This window comes from Microcebus murinus, chromosome 12 (assembly GCF_040939455.1).
Source record: "Microcebus murinus isolate Inina chromosome 12, M.murinus_Inina_mat1.0, whole genome shotgun sequence".
In the NCBI taxonomy this organism is placed as follows: Eukaryota; Metazoa; Chordata; class Mammalia; order Primates; family Cheirogaleidae; genus Microcebus; species Microcebus murinus.
The window spans coordinates 83868378-83885748 of record NC_134115.1 but is presented as its reverse complement, the minus strand read 5'-3'; the positions used below and the strand labels follow the sequence as shown (position 1 = coordinate 83885748).

At 37.6% G+C, this 17371-nt stretch overlaps 1 protein-coding gene across 4 annotated transcripts in view; it reads left to right on the top strand.

Annotated features, from left to right (window-relative positions):
* Positions 1 to 17371, top strand: part of NR6A1 (nuclear receptor subfamily 6 group A member 1) — a 238189-nt gene that overhangs the window by 148868 nt on the left and 71950 nt on the right. Inside the window, exon 1 of one of the 4 annotated variants that reach the window (XM_012771870.3) lies at positions 7765 to 16650. The exons of the other annotated variants lie outside the window; for them this stretch is intronic. Within the exon in view, the coding sequence (XP_012627324.1) occupies positions 16635 to 16650 (16 nt within the window). The 5' untranslated portion in view covers positions 7765 to 16634. Of the gene's footprint in view, positions 1 to 7764; positions 16651 to 17371 lie in introns of those variants that run through there. 4 annotated transcript variants of the gene reach the window in all.

Genomic DNA, 17371 nt, shown 5'->3' with positions numbered 1-17371 from the left:
GGTTTATAGTGATTGCATTATTTTGAATTTTTATTAGTGACCTTTTCATTATTATCCATACTAATCATTAGGGCATCTTTGTCTGGTTATATTCTTTGTCCATTGGGCAGTTTGCATGTCTTTTTCTTACTGATTTGTAGGAGCTCTTTATGTTTTACAAATATTAATAAATTTGTGTGTAAGTATGTATATATATTTTGGAATCTTTGCCTTTTAGAAGTTACACATTTATATTAATGCAAGTTTGTTCATCTTTTCCTTAATAATGCCTGTGTTCCATATTATGCTTAGAGAGAGCCCCCCTAACCATAGCATAATATATATTCTCTTATTTTTTATTCTGATACTTTTCTAGCTGAATATTTTTGTGTATATGTGAATAGTTTTTACATCTCAGGAAATTCCTGTTTCATGAGCTGTCAGCAAATTTTATGGCCAAAGAAAAGAGAATGAATTTTTAATTCAGAAAGATACTGAGAAACCAGAGTGGTATGTCCCTTTGTGCATGCTTGCTTTTGGGTTATAGACTTGGGACAAGGCTGCTTTCCTTTCTCCTCTATCCCACTTATTAATGTATTAGTGCTTTTCTTAATTATCTTTTTAAAAAGTACCTGTTATTTTTATTAACAATAATAACTGTGTGGCACTTCTGTTTATAAAATATTTCCACATACATTCTAATTTATTCCTCAGAACACTCCTGAATTAGGGCAGTATGTATAATTATCCCTATTTTATAAGTGAAGAAACAAAGAATGTACAGGTAATAAGTGACAGAAGTTTTCTGGCCCCAAACATTCTAGCTGCTTCTCTCTTTAGTTGTCTGAATTCCAGGAACATATGCATGTTGACCTATAATCAGTGTTCTATTGTTCATCTCTTTGAAAAAGTCTTGTGACTCAGCTACTACTTTCTGAGTTTTGCACACTTCTTGGGAAAAAACCCCAAACCCCGTATTATGTTTCACAAGAGTTTGTTAGGTGCTTTGTGGGGGAATGGAGAAAGTTTAGAAGGTTGGGATAATTAGAATTGTGAAATAGTTGAAATAAATATTGTGTTGCTGCTGGTTTCATAGCCTTTTCTAGTTTCCAGTGTCTGGCCTCTATAGAATTTACCATATAAGCATTCAAGATTTTAGAAGTTCTGTATAGGCTTTGAATAGACCAAGATTTCACTTCCAGTTCTGTACCTGGATCCCACTCTGGAGCCCCCAACTATATGTGCCAGCATGACTTGCCTCTCACAGGTTTGTAAGTCATATCATATTGCTAAGTGTTGATTTTCAAATCATTGTGACTTTTGTAGTGAAGCACTTACTGTAAAAAGCACCCTACCATTTTGTTTAATTTCTCTTTTCATTAGGGAATTATAACAATGGAACTGTGTTGTATGCAATTTTTAATGTCTTAGCCTGGAAGTTTAGTGATTTCTTTTTATGCAGTATTCATCTGAGAATTCTCAATGTACATAATGAGGTATCTTATTCTCTAACTTTGTATTAACTCGATTTGAACAGAGACATTTAGTGGAATCCAAGGAAGCATCTTATTTGTGTGAAAAGTGAACTTCATCAGGACTGAGTAAATACCATTAAAAAGGCAAAACCTGACTTTGAATCCACAGTTATAGCGTACTAGGACCAAAAGGGCAAGTAAGATTGTGAAGAAACTTTTTTTTCAGGAATAGGCTTATAAGGATTGCCTTAATGCATTTGAATGTCTCTTGCAAAGAAGAAAGACATAGTGAATGGGAAGGTCTGTTTTGGACAGAGTTGTAGAGGCTTCAAAAGCATTTAAGAAGAAAGGGAAAATTGCATTGTGGCAGCTAGTTCATTGAGGAGGGGTTATAATGATGTTATCTTTATAATCATTTTTGTGCTAAGCTAATTTGCAAAGGGGATCTTAGCTTATGGTGGTGGATTTTTGTCTATGTCAAGATGAGCCTTAGGCAAAGTTTATTTTTAGGATTTACTCTCTCAACCTGTTGGACTTGCCTCTCTGGCTTCTGCTGGCTTTATCCATAGCTCATCCCACAAACCTACACCATCATCACATGTCGTAGATTCTATCATCATGCATTGGATAGGACAAGTAGCTGATAAACCATCAGTGCTCTTAGAATACTGGAGGGCCACTTGTTGGGGGATATATGAATGCTAATTAGGATCTTCAGGAAATAAATTCTCTAACTTTGAAGTGTTTCATCCTAGCTTGTGGGAACAAGACCTATTTTTAGCCCTGTGTGAGCCCCTGAAATTGTTCTCTCAGCTTCTTTTGGGTGGTTCTTTCCCCAGCCTTGGGTAGTTTTCTCTTATACATGCGCTGATCGGACTCTCTGATCCTCTGCACATCCCAGTCCTTTTCCCTTCTAGCCCTCTGCTCTGTGAATTCCAGCTGCCCTGACTTCCTAGACACCCAGCTCCAAATTCTTATCTCTGGGAAACTGTTGAGCGCTGAAGGGCTCTCCCAGCTTCAGGCTGGAAACTCTGAGCACTTAGGTGGGACATTTGTAGTACTTACCCTTGTTAGTTTTCCCTCTCTCAGGAATCACTGGCCTTTGCTACCTGAATCCAATACCTGAAAAATCACCGTTTTATATATTTTTTCTAGTTCTATAGTTGCCCCAGTTAGGAGGCCAAATCTGGTCCCCATTGCTCCATCTTGGCCAGAGGCACAGAAGTCCATTTGCAAACTTTTTTGTACTTTTAAATGTACTTATATTTTTTTTTGGGGGGGGGTTGTTCGTTTGTTTGTTTGTTTTTTTGATACAGAATCTCACTCTGTGGCCTGGGCTACAGTGCTGTGACATCAGCCTAGCTCACAGCACCTCAAACTACTGGGCTCAAGCAATCCTCTTCCTCAGCCTCCCAAGTAGCTGGGACTACAGGCATGCGCCACCATGCCCGGCTAATTTTTTCTATATATTTTCAGTTGTTCAGTTAATTTCTTTCTATTTTTAGTAGAGATGGGGTCTCACTCTTGCTCAGGCTGGTTTCAAACCCCTGACCTCGAGCAATCCGCCCACCTCGGCCTCCCAGAATGCTACGATTACACGCATGAGCCACCACGCCCACCCTAAATGTACTTATGTTTTAATAAAAGAGATCAAACTGATTTTTTTCATTAACAGTATATTGTGGACTTCCAGACGGGCGCGGTGGCTCACGCCTATAATGCTAGCAATCTGGGAGGCCGAGGCAGGTGGATCGCTCAAGGTCAGGAGTTCAAAACCAGGCTGAGCGAGACCCTGCCTCTACTAAAAATAGAAAGAAACTAATTGATCAACTAAAAATATATATAGAAAAAATTAGCAGGACATGGTGGCGCATGCCTGTAGCCCCAGCTGCTCGGGCGGCTGAGGCAGTAGGATCACTTGAGCCCAGGAGATTGAGGTTGCTGTGAGCTAGGCTGACAACCATGGCACTCACTCTAACCTGAGCAACAAAGTGAGACTCTGTCTCAAAAAAAAAAAAAAAACACACACACACACACAAAAAACAGTATATTGTGGGCTTCTTTACATGCCAGTAATATTCTTTGTGATATTATAGCTACATGTATTATATAGATTTCTTAGCCAACTCCTTATCACAGAATTTGTCTTGAGTTCTTAAATTTATTTCGCTATTAATACTATATACAGTATTGGAATAAATATCTTCTCACTCCACAAGTATTTTTGTAGGACATTTTTAGAAGTGGAATTGCTGGGTTAAATGGCATGTGCAGTTTAAAGGATGGGCTTGGTTTTATTTAATAAGTAACACCAAAAATGACCTCCCAAAATATTTTACCAAGTTATATAATGACTGTGTGCTTGAAGATACTAAAAAAAACTTCCAAATTACTACTTTGCATTGACACTTACAGGATATATGGGAGAGTTTACCTTCCCCATAGCACAAGAATTGTAATTAAAATTGGATAGTTTTAAATTTTGGCAGGCAAATTCTTAGATTGGTGTGATTTGTAACTGGCCTATCTCCTAATCCAGTTAAGTAACTCAGAGGAGTATCTGTGAGGTTACTTTGCATAGTATACAGATGTGAGCTCCCTTTGCCTGCATCCTTGGTACTATTTCTTCAGGTGTAGTGCCATTTAAGTCTGCAAAGATGCTTGGGTTTCTGTTCAAGCAGCATTATCAAGAAGAGAGGCTTGGACAAGTACCAGGAAAGCATTTCCTAGAAGTCTCTTCTCAGGTCTGGAATTGGTTCTTTCTCTGCTTTCCACACTGATTTGTTCTTTTACATCTGAGCCCAGGATGAGTTCTGTGGAGGGTCTATAAAAACATGCCTTTTGTTCCAAATGAAGGTTGTTCCCAGCAATCTGGATGGGTTCTGAGAGTGAAAGACAGAAGAGAGGAGTGGTTCAAGTCACCAGTGGAGATCTATCCTTCCTTACTTGACATCTGGTTTTAATTCCTTGCTCAGTTTTATTTGGAAACCTTGTCAAAAAGCAAAATGCTCTGGGATACAATGAGCTGAGCAATATAGCTGCACAGCTTAGCTATCACTGCCTCTGGGAAGCCCTTCTAGATATCCATCAAATAATAAAATATGTATTAGGTGCCAAGAACACAATGATGAGCTGCTGCCACTCTGGCTAAGATGAACACCCCTCCTCTGAGCATATCTTGTGTTTTACTCTTCTTCTATGATATATATTGTTGTCTCTCCCATTGGCTTGAACTCCTCAAGGACAGGATGTTGACTCATCTTGACCTACCCATCCCCAGCTTGGCACAGAATAGAAGTTGCTCAGTGTTGAACTGTTCTGAATACTGAATTCTTTGTCTCTAATTCTGGATCAAAGAATGGAGAGTAGTCTTTGATGGCTACTCTGGGGGACCTCTTCCCCATGGATGTCTGAGCAAGCACTCTGTCTCACTAATGGACTTCAGAATAAGGATTCCTATGGAGAACCTGACTTAATATACCAGGGAATAAGGAAAATAATAACTATTGCTAGGTGTGTTGGGCCCATGATAGGTACTTTAGTAATGTGATAAGTATTGTACATACATTTTTCAATCAAAATGGCCTGATCCCAATTTTGCGGGGGTAAGGGAATCAGAGAGATGAAACTGTTCTTACTTACTGTGGGACCCTGAACATGTTTAACTCCAAAGGTCACTATACCTGCCTCACCCTTCCCCTCAGTGAGTTTGGAAGAAGGCTAAACTACTGAATGAGTCAGAAAGAAGATACTTCCAGGTGATATCCCAAAATAGATAGCACTTTAACCTGAGATTCAGAAAAGAAAGTTATTTGGGATCAAAAGCATCTCTCCCCCTCAGGTTGGTATGTTGATCTCTTTGAAATGTCCAATTAGAGTTAATTTCCCCAACCTTATACCTCCCAAAATGGCAAGCTTTGTTTTCCAGCTCTTTATTTACCTATCCCTTCACTCTCTCGCAGAATAATGTGTCCCGAGTCAGCTGCTACCATCAGTAAGGTTAATGTGTGCTCAGGGTGCTGCCTTATGTCCTCCACAGAAAAGTTAAATGAGAAATAGCCCAGTGTATGAGATGAGCATCTATACTTTTGGTACACTTTTTCTGGTGGGCATTGTAACAATATCTATGAAAAATTTAAATGTGTATATATTGATTTAGCTGTCCACCTCTGGCAAATATGTCCTAAGAAACTAATCAGAGTCAAAGATTAATGTATAATGTTCTTTGTCATAGATGTTTATAAGATACTGAAAATTTTGAAGCACCTCAATCAAAGGTTCAGCAAAAATGTATTGTTTAAATTATGCAACATCCATTAAGGGAATATATTGCTTCCATTAAATATAATCTTTACAAATAATAATTATTAGAGATATAATAATATTTAAGATATAAAAGGCATGCAATATGTTATATATTAAAGCTTATATAGTATATCATTAAATTTTTAAAATAATATTTAATAACATTGGAGAATATAATATGCTAAGTGAAAAAGAGAAAATTATGTACAATAGGTTCCTATTTTATGAAAAAATAAAAAGTATATACACACACAGAAGAAAATGGCAGGAAGTATACCAAAATATAACTAATGTTACTAGTGGTTCTATCTAGATAGTTGGATTAAGGTATTTTGTTTGTTTGTTTGTTTGCTTTCTGGTTGTTTCCCCCCCTCCTCCTAAACATGTATTATTTTATAATGAGAAAAGAAATATTGTTCCAAGTAATATTAACTGTAAATTTATTGATAATTTACTATATGCCTGTCATTATGTTGAATATTTGTCATAAGATTATCTTTCATTTCTCACAGAGACTCTATGGCATAGATAATGCTAACAACCTATTTTACAGATCAGGATATTAAGACAAGTTATGTGATTTACATAAGGCCACATAGCTAGTAAATTTGCAGAATCCAAAATTTGAATCTATATTTAACCCTAGAACTTGCTTGCTTAACCTCTCTTTTATACTATCTATGAAACAAAAAAAAAATAGTCTTGTGTATTGAGAGAATGAGGGCTGAATTCCAGTTCCAGGATGTCCAGAAAGAACATGAAAGTTTTATTGTTCCTTGTGCTGAAGTATGTATCTCAATCTCTGATATCTCTATTCCCTTTACTCAACAGATTTAAAGGATAAACTGGCAAAAATCTGAGTTCCAAAGCCCTAGGTTGGATAATATTTCAAAATTCACCAAAGAGGAAGATGAGTGAATATATACACAGACAGGAAGTAGATACTAGGAAGCAAGAGAACAGTGCCTCCTTTCCTCAGTTTACTAAACAGTGGTAGGTTTCTATTGATAAAGAGATACCCAAGGCCTTTGGGATCAGACAAGCTGCCAATGGGATAGTGACGGTACATACCCAATAGTCCTGGAGTTTGCTCAGTTCTCTCCCTGCCAAGTAAGCATAGTTTTGTGTTGTTAAAGATAATTTGAGTTACTTTGGACTGTGTACTTATTCTTATTTAATCAATAACCCTGGAGAGGTACCGTTCTCATTTAACAAATGTGGAAGCTGAGCTCATAGAATTGAAGAGCATTGCCCAAGTTTATAAAATTAATGCATGTTTTATAATTGATATTTAACCCCAAATTTGACTCCAAAGCATGTAATTCAGAACTGCCTCTTTTAGTTAGCTGTTTCTGTAGAATTATGGAATTCTTGGAAGGCTGGGCCTTTTTGTTTTTAAATCCATCAAATATATATTAGGTATCCATTTGTGCTAGGCTCTATGATAGGTTCCAGGAACACAGAGCTGAATCAGACCCTGGTACCTTATACTTGGAGTACTCTTAGACCCATGGGCACCTGGAGGCAGGCATACAAAGTGATGAAACTGTGGAAGTTCATAGGATTGAAATGTTTAGGGCAGGGGAAAATTAGGGGAGATTTCTTAGAGGATGTGATGCCTGAATTAGCTGAGAATCAAATAATTCATGGAAACTAGCCAGAAGGAACAGTACATGCAAAGGCACATTTGGGAAACTGCAAATAGCACTATTTATTGAGAGCATTGTGAATATGAGAAGGGAGAAAGGAGAGGGGTGGCAAGGCGCTCAATCAGGAAGACCCTTGTGAGCTTGGGAAGGTGCTTTATTCTAAAGTCAGTGAAAGATTTTAAGTAGGAATGAGCCTTAGAAAGCAGCCAGGATAGAGGATGGATTGGGGGAGAGTGGTATAGAGGAAAGAAAAATGGAAAAACATAGGAGCTAGCAAGACATACCATAACAAAGCTCTTGAAATAAAACGGGGGGGGGGGGGCGGGGGGGAGTGGCCAAGACTGGGAGAATGGAGACAGAAACTATGGATTCAGGAAGGTTTGTTTGTTTTAACTTTTATGAAATGAGCATAGGAATATATTAAGTAATATAGTGAACTCATGTACCAGCTTCAACAACCATCATCCATTGCCTAATCGTGTCCCACCCATACTTCCATTTTAGATATCATATTTCATTTGTTAATATTCCCATGTATATCTCTAAAAGTTTTCTTTAATCTGTAGATTTCTCTTTTATCTTTTTTCCTCCTGATTTAACTTAAATGATTAGGTGGTTTGTCTTAATGAATTTACCACTTCCCAGATTTTGCTGATTGCATCCTTATGATGTAGCTGAATGTGTTCTCTGAACTTTGTAGTTCTTTTAGTTTAGTTGATAGAGCTAGGGGCTTAATCAACTTCAAGCCTTCGAATCCAGTTTTTTTGGCAAGACTGCTTAACAGGGGCATTGAATTCTTCTATCAGAAGATATATATTATTTTTTTTTCCTTGTAATGTTAGGAGCAGTTGATCATCAATATCGAAGATCTCTTATTTCATAGTAATATTCTAATTCCAGTATTTATTCACTTATTAGCCACAATGCTTCCATAAAGAAATTTTTCCATAGCTGTTTATTACCTGGTAGTATATAATTCATCTGGGAAAGACAGGATAAACAGTTGCTTTTTCCCTTTATTAGTAATTTTCAAAATGATGTATTGGTTTCCTAGCATCCTTCAATGGTGACACATTAATTTTTTAGTGTCATTAATTAATGGATTTAAATATTTGTGTTTCAGTTAATTATTTTTTTAAGGATGTTCAAATTGTCCCATCTTTGATTAGTGATACCTCTTCAGGGTAGCTGATTCAGGAGCTTTTGAGGAGATAGAAAAGACAGGATTTATGACAGGTTGAATGTGGGTGAAGTCAAAGAGGAGAAAGGAGTCAAGGAAAGAGTCCCAGGTTTTTGACTTGAGTGGTTGATGCCATTCACTGAACAGTGAGCCCAGAAAGAAGAGCAGATTTTAAAGGGAAGAAATGTCTGGACATGTCTGAAGTGCTTATGATGCATACATCTAGGTGGAGATGCCCAGGAGGCAGTTGACTATCAAGATGTGAGGCTCAGGGAAGTAGTCTGTGACTCTAGGAAACAGGATAAGGCTCAGCTGCTATATATAGTTGACTCATATTGGAATTATGTACATTATTTCTTGTTTGATAAAAATTGATCCTTTTGCCAGGTGGCACCAAGTTCTACCCTAAAAAAGACTACTGAGCCCCTATTTGCCTTCTTTTTTCCTTGTACTTACTTATACTTAAGAGAGTCAGGTTCAATTTCTAGTAGAGTAGGAAAGATAGAGTTGGTGCAGGTAGGATTGCCACTTGCTGGTTTACAACCAGTCCTGTTGGTTTTCAGATTTATTACACTCAGTCCCTCAATTAGAGGAGAGCTCTGTGTACGGGCAGGATCTACTGGAGTTGGAATTGAGGCTGGGAGAACTGGTTTTGGCTTTGCAGAAATGGCCTAGGGCAGTCTTTTTGTGAATATTTGTCTTCCTGAAAGATTTTCTTTTCTTTTCCCATGTTGCCAGCTCTCTAGAGGAACTCCTTTCCTTTCTTTCCTTCTCTCAGTCAGCATACGTTCATTTGAACCTGGTTTGTGTCACGCACTGTGGGAGTACAATGGTCAGCAAAAATGTGGGGCACAGTCCCATATAGCTCTTGTGTAGCTTGGAATCTAGTGAGAGATAAATATGTTATATATGTTAATCACAAGATCGCTAGCAACATGTGATTCCACACTAATACAGGAACCCAGAAAATAGGACATATTGGTCAGGAATCTTTGACTACCAGTGCTGGCCCTTCACTGTTGGAAGATTTAGTGTCAGGTAGGCTTATAAATCAGAAAATGTATATGTAACAGAGGATCTGACGCATAGGAGACTCTAAAGTAGAGTTGGTCTAGGAGGAAAAACCTGTGAGGTAAGATAAAAGAGTTAGAAAATGTGAAAATGAGGTAAAATATGAATGCACCAGTAAAAAGTTTTTAACAAAAGAACAATACCCCACCAACACAACACACACACCAAGATCCTTCTAATTGCTTTAACTATTATGAATTCCTACTATATGCTAAATCCAAAACTGAACCCTGGGATTACTAAAACTTGACTCTTTGGGGTATACTGAGGTTAATAAGGAAGACAGAACTTTAAAATAAAAATACTATATGATATATATTGTCATGGTATAGTTTAGAGATCCAGACAACACGGAAGGAGGGTGTCGTTTGACTCTGTCTGATTTGAGGGCTGGGAGAATAGATTCTTAGAATATTTTACAGAGGAGGTGACTTTTAAATTGAGTCCAGAAAGACTAGTAAGTGGGAGTGGAAGCTATAAGGAAGTAGTGAGGAGAGTTATTCCAGGTAGATGGAATAACTTAAGCATATTTGCACTACAAGTGGGTCAGTATGGCTGGAATGATGGGTACTTATAGAGAGGAGGAGTGGTAGGAAATGAAGCCAGAGAAGCCAGCAGGAGCTGGATCGTACAAGGCCTTAGAAGTGTGGGTCTTTATACCATAGGTGTCTGGGAACCATTGACCAGATTGAGTGACATCATGCCATACTCACTGGGAGCATTTTATCTTGCAGGCCTTTTCCTAGAGTTCTCACACAGAACTGAGTTCCTTGTGGGCAGAAGCTTTTTCCTGTGTCATATGACTGTCTCATGGTCAGGTAGATGGATGGGTGGACAAATGAAACAACCTGAGAAGTCAGGGCTGAGGCCAGAGTTTGCTGGAAACTACTGGGCTTCAAGTGGTCTTCATTTTTAAGAGCACCAGAAGAGAATGTCCATTTGTCCTGCCCCCAAGTTTGAGACTGTATCTTTACTACTTGGATCTTTTTTCCTTCAGCTGCACATATTGCTTAACAGCTGTTTGAGCTGTTGCTATATTCAGAACTATATACAGTATTTATTTGCATTAATCTCTGGGCCAGTCTCGATCTTAATTGTCAAGAAGTTAAACAGGCAAGAGTGCCAGATGGGATGAATAAGTTCCAACTTGTTTAGACCTCTCAAGAGACTCAATAGTTGGCTGCATTTATATTTGTATGCTGTGTATCTGGTTCCTTTCTTTTTATTCAAAAGGGACCAATTTATTCATACTATAATCTGATCTTGATTGTGATAGTTTAAAAATTAGTGCACAAAATCTTGACTGGGCAAATGTGAGATTTTGTTTTGAGACAGTGTCTTGCTCTGTCACCCTGGTTTAAATGCAGTGTTGTCATCATAGCTTACTGCAAACTCAAACTCCTGGGCTCAAGCAATCCTCCTGCCTCAGCCTCCCAAAGTGCTAGGATTGAGTCACCTTGCCCACCTGGTTGTGAGTTTTTTTTAAATGGAGGGAATGCTTACTTGTTCCAGGTTCCTCAATTTGCAGGTGGGAAACTTATCTAATTATATAACCTACACATATTTAAATTTCTTTGATTTTTTTTTAAAAAGTCTTTTTACAGTTGATTTGTTCAAATGAGGATCTAGACAAGGTACTATATTGCCTTTGGTTGTTATACATAGGGCTAGTCTTAAAGCATACCCTGTACTCTTTTTTTTTTCTACAGCCAGTCATGTTACTCTCTGCATATAGAATTTTTAGGGTAGACTTTTTTATTTTTTATTTCTGCATATTATGGGGGCATAAATGTTAAGGTTACGTATATTGCCCATACCGCCCTCCCCCCTCCCACCGGCCCGACACCTGATAAATGTTATTCCTGTATGTCCACTTAAGTGTTGATCCATTAATACCAATTTGCTGGTGAGTACATGTGGTGCTTGTTTTTCCATTCTTGAGATACATCACTTAGTAGAATGGGTTCCAGCTCTATCCAGGAATATACAAGAGGTGCTATATCACCATTGTTTCTTAAAGCTGAATAGTACTCCATGGTATACATAACCACATTTTATTAACCCACTCATGTATTGATGGGCACCTGGGTTGTTTCCACACCTTTGTGATTGTGAACTGTGCTGCTATAAACATTTGAGTGCAGGTGTCCCATTTGTAGAGTGTCATTTGATCTTTTGGGTAGATGCCCAATAGTGGAGTTGCTGGATCAAATAGTAGATCTACTTGTATCACTTTAAGATATCTCCATATTGTTTTCCACAGAGGCTGAACCAGTTTGCAGTCCCACCAGCAGTGTAGGGGTGTTCCTATCTCTCCGCATCCACACCAACATTTATTGTTTGGGAACTTTTTGATAAAGGCCATTCTTATTGGAGATAAGTGATATCTCATTGCAGTTTTGATTTGCATTTCCCTGATGATTAGAGATGTTGAACATTTTTTCATATGTTTATTGGCCTTTATTCTGTCTTTTTTTGAAAAATTTCTATTCATGTCCTTTGCCCATTTTTTGATAGGGTTGTTTGATTTTTTCTTGCTGATTTTCCTGAGTTCTAAATAGATTCTAGTTATCAGCCCTTTATCGGATGTGTAGCTTGCAAAAATTTTCTCCCACTCTGTGGGTTGTCTGTTTGCTCTCTTGACAGTTTCTTTGGCTGTGCAGAAGCTTTTTAATTTGATCAGGTCCTATTTATTTATTTTTGTTGCTGCTGTGATTGCCTTTGGGGTCTTCTTCATAAATTCTTTGCCTAGGCCAATGTCTAGAAGAGTATTTGCAATGTTTTCCTCTAGGATTCTAATAGTTTCACACCTAATGTTGAAGTCTGTTACCCAGCATGAGCTGATTTTTGTGAGAGGTGAAAGGTGTGGTCCTGTTTCAGTCTTCTACATGTGGCTATCCAGTTTTCCCAGCACCATTTATTGAATAAGGATTCTTTTCCCCAGTGTATGTTTTTATGTTCTTTGTTGAAGATTAGTTGGCTATATGAGGATGGTTTTATATCTGGGTTCTCTGTTCTATTCGACTGGTCAATGTCCTTGTTCTTGTGCCAGTAAAAAGCTATTTTAATTACTATAGCCTTGTAGTATAGTTTGAAATCTGGTAAATTGATACCTCCTATTTTGTTTTTATTGCCTAGAATTGATTTTGCTATACGGGGTCTTCTCTGCATATAGAATTAAGTCCTGATACAACATTGACATCACAGAGTCTTTTGAGATCTTCTCCATTTTACCTGTTCTTTTAGGTCTTAAAATCTTTCCTACTTGCCTGCTTGTTTCAGGCCAAATGTAGTGCCCTCTCTGTGATACCCTCCTACAATTATTTCTTCATCTGTGTTTCCCTAACACTTTTTTTACCTACTGCACTCGCACTCATAATGTCAGATTGTCATTTATCTGTTTAGTGTATTTGCATTATAAGTGGGTTAGTATGGAGTGGTGGAAAATAAGGCTAGAGGGGTCAGCAGGAGCACATAATATTCATTTATGTCACCATAGCCAACATAGTGCCTAGCTGGAAACAGCTAGGAAACAGTCAATCAGTATTTATAGAATTGTATTAAAACTCCCAGTTTCTGGAATATTTTAGTTTTCGTCTCTGAGTATTTTTTTCTCAACTATGAATTCTCCTTTCCAACTCCAGGAATAGAAAGCATAACTAGAAGTCATATCTACGTATGTTTTTTGTTGCTTTCATTCTATTTCTGCCCTCAAAAGGTTTGTTTGTTAGTTACAGATAGTATGGACTTCATTTGACTGATTTCATTATTCCTGTTTGGTTGAATTAAACTCTTTCCCTTGCCATAGGGAATGTCTGTATCAAGGATCTGACAGATGAGAACCAGAGATCTTGGGTCCTTGTTTTTTGTTTTTGTTTAACCTTTGCCACAGTTAAAAAAAGAATTTAAAACATTTTCTGCATGTATCTGATTTTCTAAAATGGGTAGAGGTCCCCTTACTTGAAAGTGGTCGTTTGGCTTTCACTTTGTATCAGACTTTCATTGAAAGCTTTTAAAAACAAATAAGGCTAAAATGATTCCAGTGATTATGTGGCCACTAGAATTGTTATCTTTTGTTTTACATTGAAGAACTAAACTTATATTACTTTTTGTTTGTTTTTGAGACAGAGTCTTGCTCTGTTGCTCAGGCTAGAGTGCAGTGGCATCATCATAGCTCACTGCAACCCCAAACTCCTGGGCTCAAGTGATCCTTCCACCTCTGCATCCCAAGTAGTTCGGACTATGGCACACACCACCACACGCATCTAATTTTTAAATTTTTTGTAGAGATGGGGTCTTGGTATGTTGCCAAGACTGGTCTCAAACTCCTGGCCCCAAGCGATCCTTCCACCTTGGCCTCCCAGAGTGCTAGGATTACAGGTATGAGCAACGGCACCTGGCTATGTTACATCTTGATATCCTTCAGTGTCAAAATCTGCAGTCATCTTTGAAAGCTTCCATTTCAATAAACAGATGGGAAATGGTGTTTAAAAGAATGTTTTAAATGCTTTGCCTTTTTTGGTCCTCAAGATACGCGGTATAATGGAAGAAATAAAGGACTAGGCTAATATTTGGTTTTCTCAGTCTGATGACTCCTGCATCTTCTTTCTTAGAGCCTCAGTTTCTGGTCTTTAAAATGAAAGTGGAACCAGTCTCTTCCTGGTTAACTAAGCTTCTGCCATTCATAATTTGGACTGCTTTAGATATGCAGTATGCAAATGCTGCATACGTTTGGATGTAGAATTTTGTTCACCTATTCTTTTCTATGTTACAAAGCTACTATTAACAAATAGAAAATGTTACTGATTTCTTATTTTTTTCTCTTCTTCCCACTCATAAATTCCAGGAGTCCTCTTAATTTTCTTAAATTATTTTTCTCTTTCATTGTTTTTAACAATCTTAGTGTGAGTCATAATTAAGATTTAAAATTTGTCTTTTCCATTCTCGTGGGCAGTGTGATGTAACGTTCACCATCTCTTTCCCCTACCTCCCAGTAGAGCATATAAAGGGCTCTCAGAAAACCTGTGGGACTGAGAATGCTAAAGAAATATGGCTCCGTATACAAAGGCAAGTCTTACCTGTATTCTTAAACTATGTTAAAGATTTGTTCTCAGGCTTATGGGTGCATCAAGGATTGTTAGTAAGACCCACCCTTTTAAAAACTCAAGATCTCTGCTTCTGTCTTGATACTAGGAGCCAGACTAATAGCTTGTCATTTCATCTTTCTGTCCAAAGGTTGGTATAATAAAATATAGAGACTTACTATACCTCTGTTACACATAGGTACTGAGTTCTGATAAACCTGTCCTTCAGGGAGATGAAGTGCTGCCCATTGAATAAGTGTTTCCAGTTGAATAGCTTTTTGCTGGTGGACTTTTCCCTTCAGTTTATTTCCACTCATTCTATTTGTAGTCACTTTATTAAAATTACTTAAGAGCTACATTAAGGTCTGCAGGGCCCAAGAAGAAAATCTTTGTCAATCTTTTATGGAGTAAAGGTGGGAGTGGGAAAGCTGGTCAATATATTTATGCTGAGGAAAGGTGTGTGGTAGCAGTGGCAGAATATATATTTTTAGAAAAATTATAGCCTTCTTTCCTCCTCTAAATCATTGGTCACTTTCTCTTTAGGCCCAACTTTGTAAGATGACCCTAAGGCTCTCTATTGGTTAGAAAAGCCCTCTAGTAATGGTGGTAGCAGTATTTACCATTCAGTTATATGGTTGTCAAATAACAGATTTCAGTCCTACCCCAAGAAGGGTCTCCTTTTTTTCTGGAAGACTGCTGTAAAGTGTGCCTGGCCTTTAAGTTATTTCCAAACCTAAATTAGAGAGGAGGGGAGATTTCATAGAATCAAACACTTTGCACAGTTAAAAAGCATTTATTCTCAGAAATCAGTCTCTTTGGGCCATTATACCTTCTCAGTGGAACTTGCTCTTTTATTCTGTTATGATAACTGAATGGATAGCTGAATGTTTGACGTCGTGTGTCATTAGCATATGGCTCAGATTTGCCAGCCGCTGCAGCTCTGGGGCAAGTTGTGAGTGTGTACATGTACACCCAGTTTTACACTCTGCTGCGTGCTGCTAGTATGGTCATGAATCAGGATGCCATAGCATGACAATTGCTTAAGATCTTAGGAGTTTTAGAGGAATGAAGCAAGAAGCTTATTTTAAAGATCTACACTTTTGGCTGGGGGTGGAGGATGAAATTTCTAACCTTTTCTAAAAGATTCTGCAGACCTGGTTTCCTTTCTCCACATTCTTTCAAACCAGTGTGTAAAACCAGTATATGGAAACTAAGGACTAGAGTTAAAGTGAGCCCTGCAGACAACTCATAACTTCACATTTTAATTTCCTCAGAAGAATTTGCCTTGTCATTGTTTATTATAATGACAAAAAGCAGGGAATCTCACTCCCCCCCCCAAAAAAATATCCCACATATTTAACATGGAGTTTTTGTTTTGTCTTTTCTTTGGGCCAAAGGTTTTAGCTCTAAATTTTCTAGTCACGAGTATAAAAGAATATAGTATAGAATAGCTCTTGGAAAAAAAAAAAGAAAGAAAACCCCACATACTAAAACCCATTTAAATTAAGTCCTTTAAAAATTTTGCCTTTTAATTTTAGTATCTCAGTTTTAAAAAGACTAAAGAATATTTCCCATTAAATGGTACTCATAATAGTTTTCAGAGAGACATGCTAGGCAGTGTAGTTAACTAAAGAAAATAAGGCTATCAGTTCCACTTAGATAACCTTTGGTAATAAACGAACTCCATACACATTGTGACCTTAGCGCCTGAACTTTGTAATCACATGACCAGCTTGTAAACTGACCTGTGAGGATTGTTGTAGTCCCGGCTTAGAGAGAGAAATTGACCAAGTGTCGGAAGGGTGGTTGGTCATCAAGCTGGACTTGTCCTGTAATCTCTGTTTCTTCATGGCTGCAAAAGAACTTTTCAACAGATTCCGAGAAGCATGAAATGGAGACATGGGAAGGTAAGGGAACTGATTGTTTAAATCTGGGGCCCACATCTAAGGTTTAGAATTTTTTTTTTGAAGGTTTAGAGCAAATAGTAGCCTTGAGGGAGAAGGGAGGCAAGGCAGTCCACAAGCAACTGTTTTTTTGTGTCTTGGCAAAATTCAGCCAACAAGTTTTCATGTACATAGCAATTGCCTGTAAATAATTTGGAATAGAGAAAAGAATTGAGGGAGAACTGTAGTGAATTGATTGCTGTGGTGGATGTTTTTAATAGAAAGAGCAATAAAAGGGGGAGTGGATTTAAATTTTATAGTGGCTTGAAAAAAATTTAACTTCACTTTATATTCCAGTACAGAGGTAAAATTCACATTTAAAAAATTGTTCTGCTTACCTCTTAACAGAAGTTGTTTATATTTTAAATTCCTTAATCCAGTTCACCATCTGCCAAAGCCTTATTTACTACTGTTAATTATAGGTAGAATTGGGGTCATGAGGCCATTGATAAGGCAACCTCATCCTCTTTGGGGGAATTTACATACTTTACAGTTTTAAGTATAAGACTGAGCCATTGCTAATTTTTTTTAAGTGGGTTATTTTAAAAATGGGTAAATGTTCTGTGTGTATATGTGATTAACAGTGACTAGTTAGTGTTGTAATTTATTTATTTGTGATAGGCTCCTACTTATGTGAGAAACCTCTGTATCCCACTGCTTTATTATTTAGGCCAGGAAAGACATA